The sequence below is a fragment of the Sapajus apella genome, unplaced genomic scaffold (assembly GCF_009761245.1).
Source record: "Sapajus apella isolate SASKATOON/1434 unplaced genomic scaffold, GSC_monkey_1.0 scaffold13, whole genome shotgun sequence".
Taxonomy (NCBI): domain Eukaryota; kingdom Metazoa; phylum Chordata; class Mammalia; order Primates; family Cebidae; genus Sapajus; species Sapajus apella.
Genome location: NW_022436953.1, coordinates 17,484,552 through 17,506,614, shown reverse-complemented (window position 1 = coordinate 17,506,614; position 22,063 = coordinate 17,484,552). Strand labels below are relative to the sequence as shown.

At 38.7% G+C, this 22,063-nt stretch overlaps 1 protein-coding gene across 1 annotated transcript in view; it reads right to left on the bottom strand.

The window, feature by feature from the left end:
* The window catches only part of TDRD1 (tudor domain containing 1), a 42,168-nt gene extending 22,702 nt beyond the window's left edge, over nt 1–19,466 (bottom strand). Inside the window, exons 1-10 of the mRNA XM_032281701.1 lie at nt 19,141–19,466; nt 16,396–16,451; nt 7,699–7,843; nt 5,121–5,226; nt 4,382–4,445; nt 3,356–3,460; nt 2,955–3,134; nt 2,301–2,444; nt 1,625–1,796; nt 236–322 (exon numbers count right to left, since the gene is read on the bottom strand). Of these exons, the coding sequence (XP_032137592.1) occupies nt 236–322; nt 1,625–1,796; nt 2,301–2,444; nt 2,955–3,134; nt 3,356–3,460; nt 4,382–4,445; nt 5,121–5,226; nt 7,699–7,843; nt 16,396–16,451; nt 19,141–19,465 (1,384 nt within the window). The 5' untranslated portion in view covers nt 19,466. The remainder of the gene's footprint in view (nt 1–235; nt 323–1,624; nt 1,797–2,300; nt 2,445–2,954; nt 3,135–3,355; nt 3,461–4,381; nt 4,446–5,120; nt 5,227–7,698; nt 7,844–16,395; nt 16,452–19,140) is intronic.
* Nucleotides 19,467–22,063: the final 2,597 nt, after the last annotated feature.

Genomic DNA, 22,063 nt, shown 5'->3' with positions numbered 1-22,063 from the left:
TCTCTCATTACCATGTTAAGGATTCGTGTGGAAAACGGACAGAAGAGGAGAACACGCAGGAAAGACTGAAATTAGAAATGATATACTGCTAAATACAAAATAGCATATTTAAATCATCCATAGAATGTTTATCATTAACAAGTCTTAGCAGTGCTAAAGTTGTGCCTTTGTTTAGTAGGTAGATGCTCTTCAATAACTGAAGTCACTATACCGCTCAATATCAATCTATACTCACTTTGATCTGCACTTTCCTTCTTAGAATCTTGTCCATTGGGTTTCAAGCCATATCCCACTTCTATAAGCACATGGTCTAAAAGTTTTCCTAAAAAGTGATAGAAAATATACCTCTGTTGAGAAATTATACAAAGCATTATGAAAAAAGCATAAAGAAGAAACAGGTCAATCATACAACCCATATTTATAGCTATTAATAGGCTGACATGTTTTGTCAATTCAATTCTAGGGGCAAGCTATAGTTAACACCTAACTTGAACTGAGACAAATTTACTACAGTCACTTGACAGAATTTCTCTGAAATATAATTTTTAAAATTTTTGTGGGTACACAGGCATACATATTTATGGGTTACATGAAATGTTTTGACACAGGCATGCCATGTGAAATAAGCACACCACAGAGAAAGGGTAACCATCCCCTCAAGCATCCTTTGAGTTACAAGCCATATGCTTACAGTTTAAGTGACTTCAAAATGTACAATTATTATTGACTACAGTCACCCTATTGTGCTATCAAATAGTAGGTCTTACTCAGTCTTTTTAACTATTTTTTCTTTGTGCCCATTAACCATCTCCACCTACTCCCAGCCTCTAACTATCCTTCCTGGCCTCTGAAAACCAGTCTTATACTCTCTATTTGACAGAAATTTTAATGAAAGGATTTCACTTCGAAATCCATATGCTTAGAATGACCACTGTTTATGGGAAATAAATTTAAGACGTAAGTACAGCTGAAACAAAGGTCCAGCATTGGATCCAAACTTCAAGTTCCCTGAAATAACATCCAAAACTGAGATCGTAACATGCAACAGCAAACAAAATAGATTTTTTACTTAATTTCACAAGAGATTAGCTGATTTTCTACCAAATCAGCCACGACACCAGATCTCTGAAAGCAGAGGGACAATACCTGGAAACTGGGAGGCACCCATCACACTGTGAGAAGTCATTTATCAAACAGGTGAGCAGCCAAAAGAGAAGAAGAGAATTCTAAAGCATTTCCATTTCCACAGCTTAGCTACTATGCACTAGCTAAATGTAGTTCTGTGAAGGTTACTCCAAGAAAAGCACTGATAAGGATGAACTCAGAGAACTTCAAGAATTTCTCCCAATAAAGGAGTCAAAATTCATAGATATTATAATGGCTCTATTGAAGGGATAATAATTATGCCCACATGAAGTCTAAATCTAGCCTGTTAAGCCACCTAATTATGTGAATTTGTGCCACATCTTTGACAAACTGTCAATTTCAAGAATGGGTTCAGTCACAATCTGAATGACTCCAGAGAGCAGTTTGCCTGGCTTCACTAGATGTTTCCATTTCTTTTGAGTAACAAGTAGAAATGACATACCCTTTTAAGGACTCAACTTAAAAAGACAGCTCTTACCTGAATTTGGCAGCTTAACTTCTACACCGAAGGTAACCATTTCTTCTTCCAAGATGTCGACAATCTTTATGGCGCAGTACTGCTCCATTAACAGTGGTTTAGTAGCTTTGATACAGTCAGTGCTCCAATTCCCTTCTGCTGGGATAACATTGGCTACAAAGCACTTTATGGCCTGAAAGATTTTATGCAGGTTACTTACAAAAATTACTATTTAAAAATGACTTTTTAAAATTAATGGTGTATAAAAGAATGTATTTCATGCTGAAAATTTATCACAAATCTTCAAGTACTTGTCAGATAGACAATTTTATGTATAATTATTACTCTGTTCCTGCTCTATTGCTAACGCTTACTTTTGATACTTGAAGCTTGAGAAATTCATGAAAGAATAATTATCCCTAAATTCTACATAAATTAAGGCCACTTCCAGATATGATAATAAATACAGAAATGATTGTTTTGAAAAGCAAATTGAAAAAATGTACCTAAAAATGTTAGTTTCTTACCTTGGGCAGTATTTAACTAAATAAGGTCAAGATAGTCACTGAGTGTTTATTTATATAATATAGGTACAAAAACACAGCAGAATAGAACAAGCAAACATTGTGCCCATCAAAACATTGAAAACAGCTCCTCTAGGACACTACTAGAAATCTAAAAAGTAAAAGACACTCACACAAGGAGGATACAAGTCAATTTTTTTGTTGAGTTGGTAAATTCTGTTTAATGGAATTATTTCTTCATTTCCATAATCAATATACAAGACGTGTGCCTTCTTCTGCAGCACATCAACATCTTGTATGATCACTCTATTCCAGGTCTGAAAGTGAAATATAATGGTATTCTGCATCAAAACAGCATTTCACAACCTTAGATTTAAAAACCCTCAACCAATCTATAGAACATGCAAAGCAAAGGCTCCTATTCTGAGGCACTCAATTAAGAAGTCAATTTTCTAAGAATCTTGCTAAGAAATCCCTAAAACTGTCTAGTTAGGACATGCTATTAATAATATGCACAACTATTCCAAAGCTATTTCTAGGCCATGGGACTAGCACACACTAATGCCTCAGCTACACAAATAAAACACAAGCTCTAAGACTAGCAATCAGGCTATAACCAGTAATTCAGGAACCCGTACACAGAGCTGGAAAGGGGTAAGACAGGGAGGAAGCAAGCTGAACAGAGCACGGGATACTGAAGAAGAGGAACAGAAGGGTGATCAGAGGCTGGCTTTAAGCCTTGTCATGCATCATTAAAAGCTCTGATGTTCAGTTGATATTACCAAAGTTAGCTCAAACATTTGATTAAATATTTCATTAGGGGTTACCTGATCAACAGTATACTTGGCAACACAAACTTCACCCTTAACAGGAATATAGTCTTTTTCATGCATGTTTGCATATGTTTCTTTCAAGCTGGCAGAGAGTTGGTTCATGTATTCTAAAACTTCTGAAGAATATAACTGCACATAAAAGTCCCCTGGGTGTTTGAATTCAGTAACTGTACCCTTTCAAAGATAAAAAAAGAGGAATAATTCATAAGACACACAAGCAAATGTAAATTTCTTAAAGCTTTCTAAGATAGAAACAGCACTGTAGGCAGTTTTTGCAATGTTTATTAACTTAATCAGATGTTTTGTAGCTATCGTGTGAACCCAAAAATAGGAAACAAGAAAATACATACAGTTCTCTGGATCTCTGTCTATGGAGACTGAAGAATAACAAATACCTTTATTTCCATGGTTTTCTTGAGTTGTAGGCTTCTCAAATCAGAAAACATTATTTTCTTAGCCCAAATGGCTATTTCCTTGGTAATTCCAAGTGGACAGTCACTCTGGTTTGGAAAAAATCAAAACAACAACAAAAGAAAAAACAAACAAAAAACACAAAACTGAGTTACTTAAAAGCACGTTTTAACAATTCCATGAGCTCTACATGCCAGAATTGCAGCCACAATATCCTGACTCTTAGGCTTGAATTAAAGAACACAGAAATAGGGAAGGCCTCCAAGAGCCACTAAAACCCACTGTCCACAGGCAGCATGCACAGCACCGGGGATAAGCCAAGAATAAGGTCGTGCTGGTAAAGAGAAGGTTGAGTTTATTTTAAAAAAAAAAGCGGTGGTGGTGTAGGTAGTACTTTAAATCTGCACTTGTTAATGTTTTCTGTAAGAATGAATACTTGAAGTCACATTTTTTAAAGTAGAAGCTAGAAGCAGCTAAAGCTAAAAATTATTCATAAATATGAGTTGGACATGACAGATGCTTTTCAGATTACAAATAATTCAGCCCATGTAGTTGTCTAAATGGAGGAGAACTACTATCATAAAAAAATACTCCTTTGATAGATAAGTAGGCCCTATTAAAGTACAGCACACAAAGCTAAAACCTGTGTCTGCAGAGGCTAAAGGGACTCTAATCCACATGACTTTACACTGAGATGCTGCCACGTCCTTTTTGAATAGAAGACTGGAAATAATTCTCGAAAACCCTTGAGCCGAGGTGGAGGTTGCAGTGAGTCAAGATTGCGCCTTGCACTCCAGCCTGGGCAACAAGAGTGAAACTCCGTCTCCAAAAAAAAAAAAAAAAAAAAGCCCCAATCATATCACTATGGTGTACATATTTATGTAATAGGAAACTTGCTTTTAAATATCGATAAAATACAGAAATAGAAATACGCCCAAAATATTTATCTGACATCCTCCTAATTCAATAAAGAAGAGTCACTGAAAATTTAAAGACAAAATATGCTATACCTTATTGTTTACTTCCACATCCTTTGTTTCAAAAGATGATTTATTATCTTCATGTTTGTGGAAACTGAAAGCAACAGATTACAATACTTATACTACACAGGCAATTAATGTTAGGGACTATAAACCACAATTATGGCACATTCTCAATGAACAAAACCCTGAAAGAACAAAACAGTTTCTTCCAGAATCACAGTGGTAATGTAAAGCCTCCCAATGCTGGCTACACAGTGGTCCATATCTTGCGTGTGCATAGGTGTGCTTCTTCCAAAAGCCACCTAATGAGAGAGTATCTCCAAGCCTCAGTATTCTTATCTGTAAAATGGAGATTAACTCCCTACATTACTTACACAGAATTTTGGGGTCATATGTGACACTGTTTTGTAAACTGGTAAATGCCATGCAAGTACAATTTATTAAAAATAAAAACACAACTCGAGAGGCATGTAAGAGTTCCAAGCTTATTAAAAACCAGGGAAGTACACATGACTAAAAGTAAGGCATTCTAAAGCTCTGAACATTAAAGAAAAACTCTTTTAAGGTTTTAAATAACATGTACTATCTAATAAAAAAAATACGAAAATTAAATTCATAGAGCTGTTTACTTCAGATCTGTACACTTTGCTATAGAGCTTAATAAATAACTTCTACTTGGTTGTGGTCTGCTTAATTGGATCCTTATTCTATCAGAAAAAGACTTTTTACATAATCCTTAATGAATAGAAAGATCATGGACCCTTACTTTGGTTGAACAGGCTTGCACACGATGCTGTGTGCCGACCAGTCTCTTCTCTGACATGCTGTGGAGCAATAGTAGGTCTGCTTGCACTGAGAGCACCTCAGAGATCCTAGAGAACACCACCCATCACATCACCAATGTCACTCCAAATAGTTCACATTAAGATCAAGACATTCTCAAAGCCCACACTTTATCAAACATCATTCTATCAACCATATTAAGAAGACTATCTGAAGAGAATTGTACTGTTTAGGAATAGGTATTCAGATTACATTTTTAAACTCCTGTAATACAGAGAAAAAAGGACTACAGAGATTTTAAAAAGGGAGAACAGGCTGGGACACATAACCGAGTTTCCTAAAATAGAATACATGTTATAAAAACAGCAATCCACTGGGTGCAGTGGCTCACACCTGTAATACCAGTACTTTGGAAGGCCGAGGCAGGCAGATCACCTGAGGTCAAGAGTTCGAGACCAGCCTGGCCAACATGGTGAAGCCTCATCTCTACTAAAAATACAAAAATTAGCTGGGCATGGTAGTAGGCGCCTGTAATCCCAGGTACTCAGGACGCTGACACATGAGAATCGCTTGAACCCGGGAGACAGAAGTGGCAGTTGAGCTGAGGTCGTGCCACTGCATTCCAGCCTGGGCAACGAGAGCAAGACTCCATCTCAGAAAAAAGAAAAAAGAAAAGAAAAGAAAAGAAAAAAAAAGCAGCAAGCAGTGGTGCAAACGGTGCAGTGGCTCGCACCTGTAATCCCAGCACTTTGGGAGGTCAAGGCGGGTGGGTTACTTAAGGTCAGGAATTCGGGACCAACCTGGCCAATATGATGAAAGCCTGTCTCTACAAAAAGACAAAAATAAGCTGGGCATGGTTGTGTGCACCTGTAGACCCAGCTACTCGGGAGGCTGAGGCAGGAGAATCGCTTGAACCCAGGAGGCAGAGGTGGCAGTGAGCCAAGATGAAGCAAAACTTTGTTGTAGTGAGAACAGACTTGTACAAGCGACTGAAATGGTTTACTGTGTATCATGAACAACAACAACAACAAAAAAAAAAAACAATGAGAATCACACCAAAAAAACACAGAGACTCTGAAATGAAGTTTTTTAAAATCCTATCAGTGTTCATAAGAAACAGGTTATCGGCCGGGCGCGGTGGCTCATGCCTCTGATCCCAGCACTTTGGGAGGCTGAGGCAGGCGGGTCATGAAGTCAGGATATCGAGATCATCCTGGACAACATGGTGAAACCCCATCTCTACTAAAAATACAAACAATTAGCTGGGCGTGGTGGCGCACACCTGTAATCCTAGCTACTCGGGAGACTGAAGCAGGAGAATTGCTTGAACCCAGGAGGTGGAGACTGCAGTGTGCAGAGATTGCACCACGGCACTATAGGCCAGGTGACAGTGCGAGACTCCATCTCAAAAACAAACAATAAAAACCAGGTTTCTAAAAACCAGAAACAAAACAACCCCACAAAGAAGTAACCACCAACCAGTCTGGCCTCAAATGCTCCCAACCTAAAATAAACTTAAAAAAAAAAAAAAAAAAAAAAAAAAAAAAAGAGTTAAATATCCAAGTAACCAGTAATAAACACAGGAAAAACTGCTCAAGATCAGCGATCATGAGAGCACTGCAAATTTAACTGTAAACTGGTAAATGCCATGCAAGTAAAACTTACGTATTGAAAAATTAGAACCCAAGAGGCATATGACAGTTCCAACTTATCCAAGGGAAGGACTATAATTAAAAAGACAGACACCACCAAACGTGGATGAGGATGCGGAACAACCAAAACTCCCTACCAATGGGAATAGAAAATGGGACAACACCTTGGCAATGGTTTGGTAGCTTCTTAGACAGTTAAACATAGACCTACCCTTTGACTCAGTCATTCTACGTCTGCCTGTGCACCCACAATAAATGAAAACATATGCAAACACTTGTACAAAAATGTTTAGAGAGCTCTATTCGTAACAGACAAAAGCTGGACCTAGCCAAAATGTTCAACAATAAGAGAACAGATCAACTGTGGTAAAACAATGCAATGAGATACTACTCAGCAATAAACAAAAAAAATAATGATACATGCAACAGCATGGATTAATCTCTAAAGTATTGCTATACCTGAAATAAGCTTTACATAAACGAGTCCATGCTGTATGATTCCACTTATATGAAATTCTGTGACAGGCAAAATTGATTTATGATTGATTAAAAAGAAAAAAAAAACAGTGGTTGCTTCTCAGAAGTAGGGACTGGGAAAGGACATGAGAAAACTTCCCGCGGAGACAGAAACATCCTATATTATGACAAGGATGTAAGTCTGTGACTTACAGACTTTCAGTGCATTTGAGTTTCGCCTAAAAAAACTATAATCATCCTCATCCACTGAGGAAGCAGAAAGAATGGGAAGGGATGGGTGAAGAGGCACGGCAGGATGCTGACAGCTGCTGAGGCTGAGACAGGTGTGTGGCATGTGTACACTGTTCACTTAATGTTTAACATTTGCCATAATGAAAATGTTTTTCAAATATGCAGAAGAAGAATTCAGACACCTAAGAACAATATGCTTACCAAACAGGCCACAGCGATGGCAAGTTGTTGACCGAAGAGGAGGTCCTAAGGAGGTGAAGAGCCCTGGATTATTTATGGACAAGGAATTCTCGACCAACTTGTGTAATTTTTTTGACTTTGCAGGATGTACATTATTTTCGGGCTTCTATTAAGGACAGAGAAGAGCAATGTTAGAATTTGGCAATACCTTTTCATTTAAATAGATTTGGGACTACTTCAGAGAAGATCAAGTAGATGTGCTTTTCCTTATTCTTGCTGTTAAGGTAAACTAAAACCTTGAACTTATACATAAAATAAACATAAGGTGACTCGGGAGACCCAAAGAACGACACGGCCATCAGGTCTCTGGGTTTTCTTTTTGCCTCATATATACCAGACTGGGTCATGGAGAAGCCAGCAACCAGAAACGCCCAAAGGCAGGGAATACAAAAGTTCCAACAAGAAAAGCCCTGCTCTCTAGCTGGGCGTGGTGCCTGCACCTGCAGCCCCAACTACTTCAGAGGCTGAGGCGAGAGGAACGCCGGAGCCTAGGAGTTCAGGGCTATACAGCGCTCTGATAGTGCCTGTGAATAGCCGCTGCACTTCAGCCTGGTCAACACAGTGAGACCCTCATAAAAAAAAAAAAAAAAAAAAAAATTTAAAAACCTGCTCTGTCTAGCCAAAGGACCAGAAAAGAGGCAGACCAGCAAGACAGAAAAGTTAACATTTACTGCTCTACTCCAGACAAACACCACAGACACAACTGTGGCCCCAATCTGACCCGCAAAAGGAGAGTGTGGGGTCAAGATTTCCATCCTCACAAGGCTACAAAATGAGGTACCTCAACCGGCTCACAAGTATGGTATCAGAGAAGGGCAACAGAATAGGGTGCCAGCACTTCATCCCTGAAGTGGGAAGAGGATGACATCCCTTCCTATGGAGACCACATGGGGAACCTGGGTTTCTACCTGGCAGCAATGAGGTGCCCCGACCCCCACCAATGTGGAGTCAGAAAAGGCCTGGTAGAGAGTCAGGACTTTCTACCACCATTCAATGGTAACTAGTGCCTCCTAATACCCTCTTCTCCTTCAGTCGGCCTACTCTCCACTGGGTCACTAGAGACCCGACGGGGAGCTATTATGAGGTGCTCACCACTGTCAGCCAGAAAGCAATCAGTTGAGGCATCCTGTGAAGCTAGAACTTCTATCCTCTCCTGACAGAAAGAAGAGCTCCCCAGTTGAATATGAGAGGCTGAGTTGGGAAACTGGACAGCTACCCCCCACCTGGCAGTAACAACCTAGCAGCCAGAGCAGTGTCAGAGGAAGCCAGCTAAAACTAAAAGTTTAAGATACAGAGGCTGGGTATGGTGGGTCATGCCTGTAATCCCAGCACTTTGGGAGGCTGAGACGGGCAGATGTCTTGAGGCCACGAGTTTAAGAACAGTCTGGCCAACATGGTGTAACCTTGCTCTACTGATAATATAAAAATTAGCTGGGTGTGGTGGCACGTGCCCGTAATCCCAGGTACTCAGGAGGCTGAGGCATAAGGATTGCTTGAACCCAGGAGGCGGAGGTTGCAGTGAGCTGAGATCATGCCACTACACTCCAGCTTGGGCAACAGAGCAAGTTACTCTATCAAAAAGAAAAAAAAAAAAAAAAAAAAGAGTCTCATAATATCCAAGATATCCCAGTTTCAATAGCATTCAATAGAAAATAACTTACTGCTCCAAAAATCAGGAAGATCACAACCAATTGCCGGAAGAAAAAAAAATCAAGAGGCCAACATCAAGATGACAGACACGTTCATTTATCTATAAAGATTTTAAGGCTGTCATCAATACAGTAGCAAGCAATTATGAAAACACTTGAAACAAACGAATAGGGAGTCTCCCTAAAGAAATAAAAGACAAAGAACCAAATGCAAATTTTTAAACTGAAAAGTATAACCAAAATAAAAAACACAATAGCAGGCTCACCAGCATAATGGAGGGAAAAGAGGAAAGAATCAGTGAACTTGAAGACAGAAACACCTGATCTGAACAACAGAGTGAAAATATATAAATGAACAGTCCCAGGAACCTGTGGGACAATAACAAAAGATTATTCATGTCTTCAGAAAGGAGAAAGAAGGTAGGGCTGAGAAGTACTCAAAAAATGACTGCTGAGGCCGGGCGCAGTGGCTCACCCTGTAATCGCAGCACTTTGGGATGCCAAGGTGGGCAGATCATCTGAGGTTAGGAGTTCAAGACCAGCCTGGCCAACAGGGTGAAATCCCATCTCTACTAAAAATACAAAAAATGGCCAGGCACGGTGGCTCACGCCTGTAATCCCAACACTTTGGGAGGCTGAGGTGGGCAGATCACAAAGCCAGGAGATCGAGACCACTGGCTAACATGGTAAAACCCCATCTCTACTAAAAATATAAAAATTAGCTGGGTGTGGTGGCACAGACCTGTAATCCCAGCTCCTCAGGAGGCTGAGACAGGAGAATCACTTGAACCTGGGAGGCAGAGGTTGCAGTGAGCCATGATCGTGACATTGCACTCCAGCCTGGGCAACAGAGGGAGACTGTTGTCTCAGGAAAAAAAAAAAAAAAAAAAAAAATTAGCCAGGCATGGTGGCATGCGCCTGTTGTCCAGTTACTCAGGAGACTGAGGCAGGAAAATCACTTGAACCTGAGAGATGGAGGTTGCAGTGAGCCGAGATCATACCATCGCACTCCAGCCTGGGTGACAGAGCAAGACTCCATCTCAAAAAAAATAATTAGCCAGGTGTGGTGACAGGCATTTGTAGTCCCAACTACTTGGGAAACTGAGGCAGGAGAATCACTTGAACATGGAGGCAGAGGTTGCAGATCATGCCACTGTACTCCAGCCTGGGCAACAAGTGCAAACTGTCTAGTTTAAAAAAAAAAAAAAAAAAAAAGACTGCTGAAAACTTCCAAATTTGGCAGGAGATATAAATCTACTAATTCAAGAAGCTGAGTGAGCCCCAGAATCAACTTAGACTAAATACCAAGACACATCTTAAACTTCTGAAAATTAAAAGCTTGAAAGCAGAAAGAGGAATATAATTCCTTACTTGCATGGGGTTGAGAGGGAGTTTAAAAAGACAAGATTTCTCTTTTTCTTTTTTTGAGACAGAGTCTCGCTCTATCGCCAGGCTGGAGTGTTATGGCACGATCCCGGCTCACTGCAACTTCCGTTTTCCGGTTTCAAGCAATTCTCCTGCCTCAGCCTCCTGAGTAGCTGGGACTACAAGCATGCACCACCACGCCTGGCTAATTTTTATACTTTTTAGTAGAGACGGGGTTTCACCATGTTGGCAAGGATGGTCTCGATCTCTTGACCTCGTGATCCACCTGCCTCAGCCTCCCAAAGTGCTGGGATTACAGGCGTGAGCCACCGTGCCCGGCCAAGATTTCTCATTAGAGACCATGGAGGCCAGAAGAAAGTGACAAAACATTTTTCAAGTTCTGAAAGAAAAAAACTGTTATCTGAGAAACTTATCCAAGGAAAATATCCTTCTGGAATGAAAGGGAAATCAAGACTTTCAGATGAAAGAAAAGTAAGAGAATTTGTTACCAGTAGCTTTATCCTAAAAGGATGGCTTAAGGAAGTTCTCAAAACAGAAAATAAATGACAAAGGCAGAAATAGAGAAGACAAACACAATAGGCCTGGTGCAGTGGCTCACACCTGTAATCCCAACACTGTGAGTCTGAGGTGGGAGGACTGTTTGAGCTCAGGAGTTCGAGACCTGATACCTACACAAAACATATTAAGTACTTTTTCCTCTCAAGTGTTCTAAATTATGTTTGAGAGTTCAAGCAAAAATGATAAAACTGAAGGAGTTCTCAATCTGTGAAATAGAGTATGTAAGACATAAGTGGGTGAAAGTAAAGGAATCTAAGGGAGGTAAGGTGTTTACAACATACTCAGATGGGTGAAATGACAACTGTCATAAGTTGTGTAGACATAATGTAGTATGTAGAGCAATGACTGGAAAAAACATACAAAGATACACACTTGAAAACACAGGATAAAAGTCAAAATAGAATTACAAAAAGTATATGAATAACCCACAAAAAGACAGGAAAAAGAAAAAAACAGAACAGAAAACAAAAATGGCATCAACTCTCAAGTATCAATTACATCAAATGTAAATGGTCTAAATATACCAACTGAAAGACAAACTAACCTAGTGAATTAAAAAAAACATTACCCAAATACATGGTGCCTATAAGAAACTCATTTTATGCATAATATAGACAGACTGAAAGTAAAAACATGGAAAAGTATGTAAATGTTAAGAAAATATGAGCGGCTGTATTAATATCAGATAAAACAGAACACAGGGGAAGAAAATTACCAGAGAGGAGGATATTATAATGACAGAAGAGTCAACTCAACCCAGTAAGACACAGCAATCCTAAATATCCATGAACCAGAGCTGCAAAATGAGAAGCATAACTGAATTGAAAATAAACAACCCAGGATTATAGTTAGATATTTCAATACCTTTCTCAACATTTGATATAACCAGATATAAAATCAGCAAGAGTACAGAACTCAACATCACCAAACAAGAGCTATTAGATATTTATTTATAGGTCGTCTGACCCAACGACAGACAGACAAGGCACATTCTTTTCAAGTGCCAAGATAATATATACTAAGACCATATCCTGAATCACAAAAGAAACCTCAACAAATGTAAAAGAACTGATGTGGTCCAGAGGGTGTTCTCTGACCACAATAGACTCAAACTAGAAATCAGTAGCAGAAAGAATACAAATAATCTTCAAACACCTAGAAACTAAAACATAAACAAGAGTTAAAGATGAAGTTTTGAGATAAATAAAAGATACACTGGGGCTGGGCAGGGCAACTCATGCCTGCAATCCCAGCACATTGGGAAACCAAGGTGGGAGGACCACTTGAGGTCAGGAGTTTAAGATCATCAGTCTGGCAACACAGCAAGACCCCCATCTCTACCAAAAAAAAAAAAAAATTAGCCAGCTGTGGTGGCACACATCTGTAGTCTCAATTACTCCAGGAGGCTCAGCAGGGTGGATAGTGTAAGTCTAGGAGTACAAGGCTATAGTGAGCTATGACTATGCCACTATACTGCAGCCTGGGTAACAGAGGGAGACCTTGTCTTTAAAAACAAAAAAAACCAAACCAAACAAAAAAACCCCACTCCCCTTTAACACAAGAAACTCGACTTCCTTCTTTCCTTCCTTTTTCCTTTCCTTCACTATCTCCCTCCCTCTTTTCTTTTATTAATTTCTTGAGAAAAAAAAAGAACCCCACCCCCACACATGAAAAGACCCAAATGACCAAAAAAAAAAAAAAAAAAAACCAACAACAACAAAAAACGCCCAAAAGCAGAAGAGACAATGAAGATAAAAGCAGAAATCAATTAAATTAAAAACAGAGGGAAAAAAATGAAACAAAGACTGATTTCTTTGGAAAGATCAATAAAACTGACAAACCTGTAGCAAGACAGACAATAAAGACAAGACAAATTACCAATATCGGGAATAAAACAAGGAACATTACTACAGACCCCACCAACATTAATACTTAGGACATTTCTGTACACATAAATTTGACAACGAAGACCAAATAAACTCCTCAACACAAATACAATATGAAATAGACAATTTGAATAGACCTTAACTATAAATACTAAAGAAATTGAATCATAGTTTTAAAACTCCCCCAAAAGAAATTTCTAGGTCCAGATGGTTTTCATTGGAGAATTCTACCAAATGTTTAGAGAAGAATTAACACCAATTCTATACAATCTCTCTTCCAGCAAACACAAGCGGGAACACGTTCCAATTCATTTTATGAAACTACTTTGATACTCAAACCACGCAAAGACAGTATAAAAGAAAATTACAGACCAAAATCTCTCATGAAAACATATGTAAAAATCCTTATAGAAGTTTTACCAGATAAAACTCAGCAATATATAAAAATTATTATATACCATGACCAAGTGGAGTTCATTTCAGGAACGCAAGGTTGGTTAATCCACCAAATTAACAGACTAAAGGGAAAGCAGTCACTACCATATCAATGCAGAGAAAGGATCGGACAAAATTCAACACCTATTCATGATTAAAAAGATCAGAAAAGTAGGAATAGAGAAAATTTTATCAGCCTGATAAAGAACATCTACAAAAACCTACTTCTAAACTTAATGGTAAGAAGGCTTTCAAAGATTAGAAACCAGGCAAGGTGTCCACTGTCACTCTGATTCAAACCTAGTGCTAAAAGTTCCTACAGTAAGTGCAATAAAGCAAGAAAAGAAATCAAAGGCATATACACTAGAAAAAATAAAACTGTCCCTATTTTCAGATGAAATGATAGGCTATGCAGAAAACTGCAAGGGATCTTAAAAGGACTTCAGCTGCTGGGCCTGGTGGCTCACATCTGTAATCTCAGCACTTTGGGAGGCCAAGGAGGGTGGATCACCTGAGGTCAGGAATTCGAGACCAGCCTGACCAACATGGTGAAACTCCATCTCTACTAAAAATACAAAAATTGGCCATGTGTGGTGGTGCATGGCTGTAGTCACAGCTACTTGGGAGGCTGGGGCAGAATTGCTTGAACCTGGCAGGCAGAGGTTGCAGTGAGCCAAGATGTTAGCACTGCACTCCAGCTTGGGCTGTGAGCAAAAGTCAGTCTCAAAAAAAAAAAAAGAAAAAAAAAAAAAAAAAAGAAAGAAAAAAGAGAAAAAAAAGAATTCAGCAAGGTCACAGACAGAAGATAAACATACAAAAACCAATTATTGTTCCATATTAATAATGAACACGGGGACAGAAATACAGCTGTATTTACAATTATTCCAAAAAAATCAAATACTTAAGTGTAAATCTAGCAAAACTTGCTTAGGACCTGTAAGCTGAAAACTACAAAATGAAAGAAAACAGAGAGCTACATAAATGGAGAAACACTATGTTCATGGATTGGAAGATTCAACACAGCAAAGATGTCAATAATTCCCAAATTGATATATAGGTTTAATGTAATTCAGATAAAAATTTCAGCAATATTTTTTGTAGTTAGAGATGAGGTTAGTCTAAATTGTATATTGGAAGGCAAAGGAATTAGAATAGTTAAAAAAAATTGAGAAAGAAAAAAAATGAAAGGAATCACTCTTCACAATTTCAAAATTTATTACACAGCTCCCGTAATCAGGACTATGTGGTGCCCAAGAGATAGACACATAGATCTAAAGAAAATAAACCACTTAGACTAGATTGACACAAATACGTCCAACTGAATTTTGGCAAAATTGTGAAAGCAATTCAGTAAAGAGAATTTTCAACAGATGGCACTGGGGCAACTGAGCATCCATAGGCAAAAATAAATCTCAATTTAAATTTCTTAACCTAAAATTAACTGAAAATGGATCAACACTTAAATGTAAAAAGTAAAACTATAAAACTTTTTGGGGGAAAATGAACATTTTCAGGATCTAGGGTATCAAAGAGTTTTAGACTTGACACCAAAAGCACCAAAAACAAAAACACCATTAAGGAAAAACTGACTTCATGAAGATGAAAAGACAAGCTACAGATTAGGAGAAAATATTTGCAAATCACATACTTGACAAAGCACTAATATCTGAACTATACAAAGAACTTTAAAACTCAACAGTAAAAAAAAAATTAGAAAACAGACAAAAATCATGAAAACATTTCACCAAAGATGATGTACAGATGGCAAATAAGCACATGAAAAGATGTTTAACATCATCAGTCATTAGGGAAATGCAAGTTAAACCACAATGAGATAGTACTACACATCTATGATGAAAACGGGTAGAATAAAAATCCCGACAACACCAAATGCTGATGAGGATGCGGAGAAACTGAAGCACTCAGGCATCCTTCGTGAGAATGTAAAATGGTACAGTCAGTCTGTTTTATAAGAAACTACCAAATATTTTCCAAAGTATGGGACTACTCTTCAAACCAGAAACTACTCTGGACGTTTATCCTGGAGCATTAAAAACATGTTCACATAAAATTCTGTACATAGGAGTTTTAGTTTTAATAGCCAAAAACTGAAAACCACCCAGGTGTCCTTCAACAGGTAAATAGTTAAACAAGTTATCTATACCATGGAATACTACTCAGCAATAAAAAAGGATCAAACTACTGATGCAAACAACCACCTAGATCAATTTCCAGATAATTATGTGAAATGACAAAAGCCCATCCCAAAAGGTTACATACTGTTTATATGTAGCCTTTAATATTCTTGAAGTGACAAAATTGTGGAAATATGAATATCAGTGGCTGCTACGGATTAGAGGAGGGCAGGGGCAGAAGGAAAAGTGGATTGGCTACACTAGAACGTAAGCAAAAAGATATGTAAGGGACACTTGCCGCGATGGAAATGTTACATACCTTGATGTGTCAATATCAATAAATAACCCAGTTGTGATACTGTACTAGAGTTCTGCAGCATGTTACCATGGGGGAAATAGGGGAAAGACTACACAGGATCTCCATTATTTTCACAACTGCATATGAATCTACAATGACCTAAGAAAGTTTCTTTTATAAAAATGCACATTAAAGAAAAATATTTGACCTTGAATGACAGCTACAGATTGAACACTTCTTTATTAAATACACACTAGAACATGTTTAGAAACTTTTACCCTAATGAGAACACATACAATAAAATAACTTACAGTATTCACTTCCTTTGGTGAATTATTTTCAACACTTGGTGATGACTCTGAGTTTCCTAGGGAGAAAAGACACAATCTCAAATAAAAGCCAAATAATGCTTTTTATTGCTAAAAATGAAAAATAGTATAATTAGGTGATATTCAAGTAACAGGGCTATGCCATAATGACCTTATAGCTAAACCAGAGCATAAGCGACATCCTACTAGTCCCAACAGAAGATAAGGACTTAGCTAGGCACAGTGGCTCACGCCTGTAATCCCAGCACTTTGGGAGGCCGAGGCGGGTGGATCACGAGGTGAAGAGATCGAGACAATCCTGGTCAACATGGTGAAACCCCGTCTCTACTAAAAATACAAAAAATTAGCTGGGCATGGTGGTGCGTGCCTGTAATCCCAGCTACTCAGGAGGCTGAGGCAGGAGAATGCCTGAACCCAGGAGGCGGAGGTTGCGGTGAGCCGAGATTGTGCCATTGCACTCCAGCCTGGGTAACAAGAGCGAAACTCCGTCTCAAAAAAAAAAAAAAAAAAAAAAAAAGGAAGTTTAAGACCAGCCTGGCCAACATGGTGAGACGCCATCTCTAGTAAAAATACAAAAATTAGCTGGGCATGGCGGTGCACGCTTGTAATCCCAGCTACTCAGGAGGCTGAAGTAGGAAAATCACTTGAACCTGGGAAGCGGAGGTTGCAGTGAGCTATCGCCACTGCACTCCAGCCCAGGCAACAAAGACTGTTTTGAAAAAAAAAAAATTAAAATATGAATAAAATAAGAGCTTGTCTGAAATTTTCTTGACTAGTACTCCTCTCATGGTGAACTTTTCTCCATTCACTAAGGCAGTAATTCTCAGGTTTTCTGGATTCAGAACCCCTCTGCACTCTTAAAAATTGAGGACCCTACAGAGCTTCTGTTTACATGGCTTATTTCAATCAGTATTTACTGTATTAGAAATTAAAACTAAATTTAAACTATCCATTTAAAATGAAATGCATTACATGCTGACAATTTTTAAAAACTATATTTTTCAAAACAAAATACAGAAGAATTACACATTTTTGCGTATCATTAATGATTGGCTTCACAGAAGACAGCTGTATTCACATATAGCTTTTTTCACTCAGTGAAATGTTGCTTCTGGTTCAAGTATCTGAAACAAGTCTGGCCTCCCAGAGGTAAGTATTTGCAAGGAACAGGAATACTTAATGTCCTTCTCTGTTAATCATGGATATTTGCCTTTAATAGTACACCAAAACAAGTGGTATAGGGTTAGAAGCAATGTGAACTCTAAAACTACATAAAGGAACTTTTCATACTGTTAAATTAGAATTCACTGATTTATACTGCACTTTGAATGGATTTTTGTCCATGCATGACAGCAATACCACCTGGAAAAGGCAGGTTCACTGAGTTATGCAGTGTTGCTAAATGTTAACACGTTTCATTGTGAAATAGCAAAAATTCTTGTGTTACAGCCAGGTGTGGTGGCTCATTCCCGTAATCCCAGGGTTTTGGGAGGCTGAGGCATGAAGATTGTTTACACCCAGGGGTTTGAGGCAGCAGTGAGCTATGATTGTGCCACTGCACTTCAGCTTAGGTCACAGACACTGTCTTCAAAAATATAAAAATAGTAATATTCATGTGTTATCACCATGCATCTCACAGGAAAAGTCCTGGGAAGTTCTTAAGATCAAAGTGGCAAACACAACTTTTCTAAAATCCTAATTTGCTTGAAAGTGTGAATTTTGTCTTTAACAAAATAATATCAGCGGTTTTCCTTGAAATAACAGGCTCACTTTGTTAATATTTGAGAAAATGCTTGCCAGGTTAAGTCTGAATAACCAGTTGTCATCTTTTCAAGTAAAAAGTATGCTCCAAGAAAAAAAGTTTCTCTTCAGCTCACAATTCAATTACACACATGCTTTTCTTACTTCAGAAGGCAGAAGTTAGGAATAATTCACATTTCATTACACAAAATACTAAAAATACTGTACACAATGGTCAAGCTTTAACAGAATACCTTTAACTGCCCCATCAAGGGCATTTTTAACTGAAATTGGCATTTTTAGTTTTCCTTTTAACTGCAAGTGCATGACAATGAAAAACTCAATGAGCCCTAGCCCAGGTTGGCGCTCGTGCCTTAAGCTGAGCTAATAATTTGCTTTTGCACCATCAGTGTAAAGCTGGCATAGCAGAAAAGGCAAATAATGTAAGGAAAACAGTTTTGACCTCCTGGGGAAGCCCAGAGGCCCAAGGGCACATTCTGAGAATTATATCACCATGTTAAAACATCACATCTCACATACAGAGGCTAAATTCTACCAGGTCCTAGCCTCCTTAGAAAGCAGGTTTTTAGAACTGGGACTAAATGAATGATAAGATAAATCACATGAAACCAGTTAAAATCTTAGCTATATCTTTGTGATATATGCATGAAGTTTGCACATTATTTTTAAGATACAACCAGTCTTTAGAACACTCATAAAAAAGCCAGTGTTTCCTTTCTATATTCCCAATACAGTTCTCTGTGGGGAAAAAAGCTCATTCTTTCCCCAGAAATTTTTTTCTGAGGTTAATGAGGTCAAAAGGTAGCTACTTGGTATCTGGTTCCTTCTAAATTAATAATTAAATGCAAATACTGTAAGGTAGTCATGCGCCTGTTAATAGCCCACTGGGTATGGTTATATATACTTCTGGTAAGTCACAGAAACCATGAGAATCAAGAATTAGGAAGCCTGTGGTTTTTCACTCACCTGCTGGTAATTTTTTCCTGTCTCCTTGGGATCCAACCACTTCTCCATTGATGCTGCTAGGGTTTGAAGAAGCTGAATTGTCTTCCTGACTAGCCAAATATTGTTTGGTTTGCTCACACAGCAAAAAATTGTTCTTTTTATTTCCATTCTCTGAACTTTTCAGCCTGAAATTAGGACGGTTAGGAAGTGCTCCAGGACTTCTTAAAGACTCATGTGGTGGAAGTTTGTTTCCATTTTTCTCAAAATTAAATGGCTCTGTCATCTTGCAAGGAGGTGCTTCCGAATTATTTCTTGACATCATATTAAATGGCGATTTAACACTCATAGAGGTCTAAGGAGAGAAATGTATTTAAAATACAACTTTTAATTTCAAAATTCCAGAAGAACTGCAGGCTCAGAGGAATTCTCCCAGGTATTTATGCAACAGATAACACCTATAAAATGATTCCAAAGCAGATATAACCATGACATCAAAATTTGGCCTATAAGGCACAAGCAAAATACCAATTCTCTACAAGTTTAATGAAATCAACAACAGACCAACTCATGAGAAGTCAAAAAAGTAAATCTCAGCATTCAACACCATTCCTTTTAAAAGCTTGTGAAGCAACACTAATAGAAAAGGTCTTTCATGTTTTAAAAGAAATATTTCCAACCTAAAGCTTACATACAACTAATGGCAAAATGCAACAGAAGAGGTGTGTTTAAATCGGTCATCACCTACCTTTCTACCCTCTCCCTACTTGATGCTACATTCAGTCCTTGAATATGCTAAACCCACTACCCAGAATGCCCTCACACTCACTGCCTGACTATCCTGCTCAGCCTTCACAATTCATCTCAGCTGACCCGTCTTCCCTCTGGTTTTGCCAAGGCCTCTGCTTTAATCATCTCCAGCGGAACTTCGACAAATCGTAGTAATTCATACCTACTGCTTTTAAGGACCTATCTATGCATCTTTCTCTGAAAGTAAGTTGGAAATGTCTCAAGCTTTCCAAGTTTAATTTGTGACAAAATGTCTCTGAGAAACCTCTCTCCAGAAAGGATGCCGGCACGTTTTTCCATTACTCTTAAAGAAAGCTAAGTGCCCTGCCTAGGGGAAGTAATTAAAAGGGATAAACACGTCTTCTTTTGAAGTAGTGACTGATAGCTTTGTCTGTTCCCAAAACAGCTCAGAGGGGGAGGAAAAATGTCACAGCTGAAACTAGCTTGAGTAGTATCTAAATGTTAACATCATCTTAAACAGAAAAAAAATAAATAGCAGATGTCCTAGTCTCATTTCTTATTCTAAAGTAGGCCTAACCTAATCCAATGAGAATACAGACAAGATAATGAAACAAAAACAAAAATATACAGGCACACTCTCAAAGGTAGGGAGCCCTTATTGGACCAGACCCTGAGAAGGTCCCTAACAGAATGAGCACAAGTGAGCAGCTATGGGGGCAATCCTGCAGCTGCTGGGGGCAGTACAACTGTATGAATAACCATGCCTAAATTGAAGGGACAGACTGAGAACTGCAATGTTTTACGCACTAAGAGAGCAATGTTGTTCAATTACAAAAGGAAAATAAACTCCAGGGGAATCAGGTGGTGGTGGAGAGAAGAATAAAGTCTAGACTCTGAACAAGAAATACAAAGAATGTGCATTAAAATATTAAAGTGCCAAACAGAAATAGAAGACATTAAAACCAAAGAAGAAAATCTTAATCCAACAGAAAAAAAAATTCAAGTACAGAAAACATCAAATAAGATAACAGAATCAAGCCCAAGTAATGCAAGTATCAACGAGTTGGACACAAAAGAAAAAAAGAGATAAGCTCAGGGAGAAATTATTCAGCAAAATGTTAGGTACAAGGGCACACATATAACCAAATTACATGGTAAGGTTCCAAATAAAAGGACTAAAATGTGTGCTATGCAAACAACTGAAAGATATAATATTAGGCCAGGTGGTAGCTCATGCCTGTAATCCCAGCCCTTGGGAGGCTGAGGCAGGTGGATCACCTGAGGTCAGGAGTTTGAGACCAGCCTGACCAACATGATGAAACCCCCTCTTTACCAAAAATACAAAAAATTAGCCAGGCATAGTGGCACGCTCCTTTAATCCCAGTTTATTCGGGAGGCTGAGACAGGAGAATTGCTTGAACCCAGGAGCTGGAGGTTGCAGTGAGCCAAGATCACACCATTGCACTCCAGCCTGGGCAACAAGAGCAAAACTCCATCACAAAAGAAAAAAAAAAGATGTAATGTTAATATCAGTAGCACATAAAATCAATCTCAAGGTAGAAACTATTGAGACAAATGAAAATATTTTACATTTTTTTTTTAAAACACAAACTGGGCACAGTGGCTCATGCCTGTAATCCCAGCATTTTGGGAGGCCAATGCAGGCGGATTACTTGAGGTCAGGAGTCCGAGACCAGCCTGGTCAACATGGTGAAATTCCATCTCTATTAAAAATAGAAAAATTAGCTGGGCATGGTGGCACGTGCATGACTGTAGTCCCAGCTGCTCAAAAGGCTGAGGCAGGAGAATCGCCTGAACCTGAGAGGAAGAGGTTGCAGTGAGCTGAGATAGCGCCACTACACACCATCCTGGGCAACAGAAGGGGACTATCTCAAAAACAAAAAACAAAAACACTCCAAGGACATAAAGCAGCCAGGAATCTTTCAATCATTTTAATGTTGTTTCAAGGTCTGTAAAACAAAACCTGATTGAAGAAGAAATTCAGTCCACTCCCAGCACTTTGGGAGGCCGAGGCGGGTGGATCACGAGGTCAAGAGATCGAGACCATCCTGGTCAACATGGTGAAACCCCGTCTCTAATAAAAATACAAAACATTAGCTGGGCATGGTGGCACATGCCTGTAATCCCAGCTACTCAGGAGGTTGAGGCAGGAGAATTGCCTGAACCCAGGAGGCGG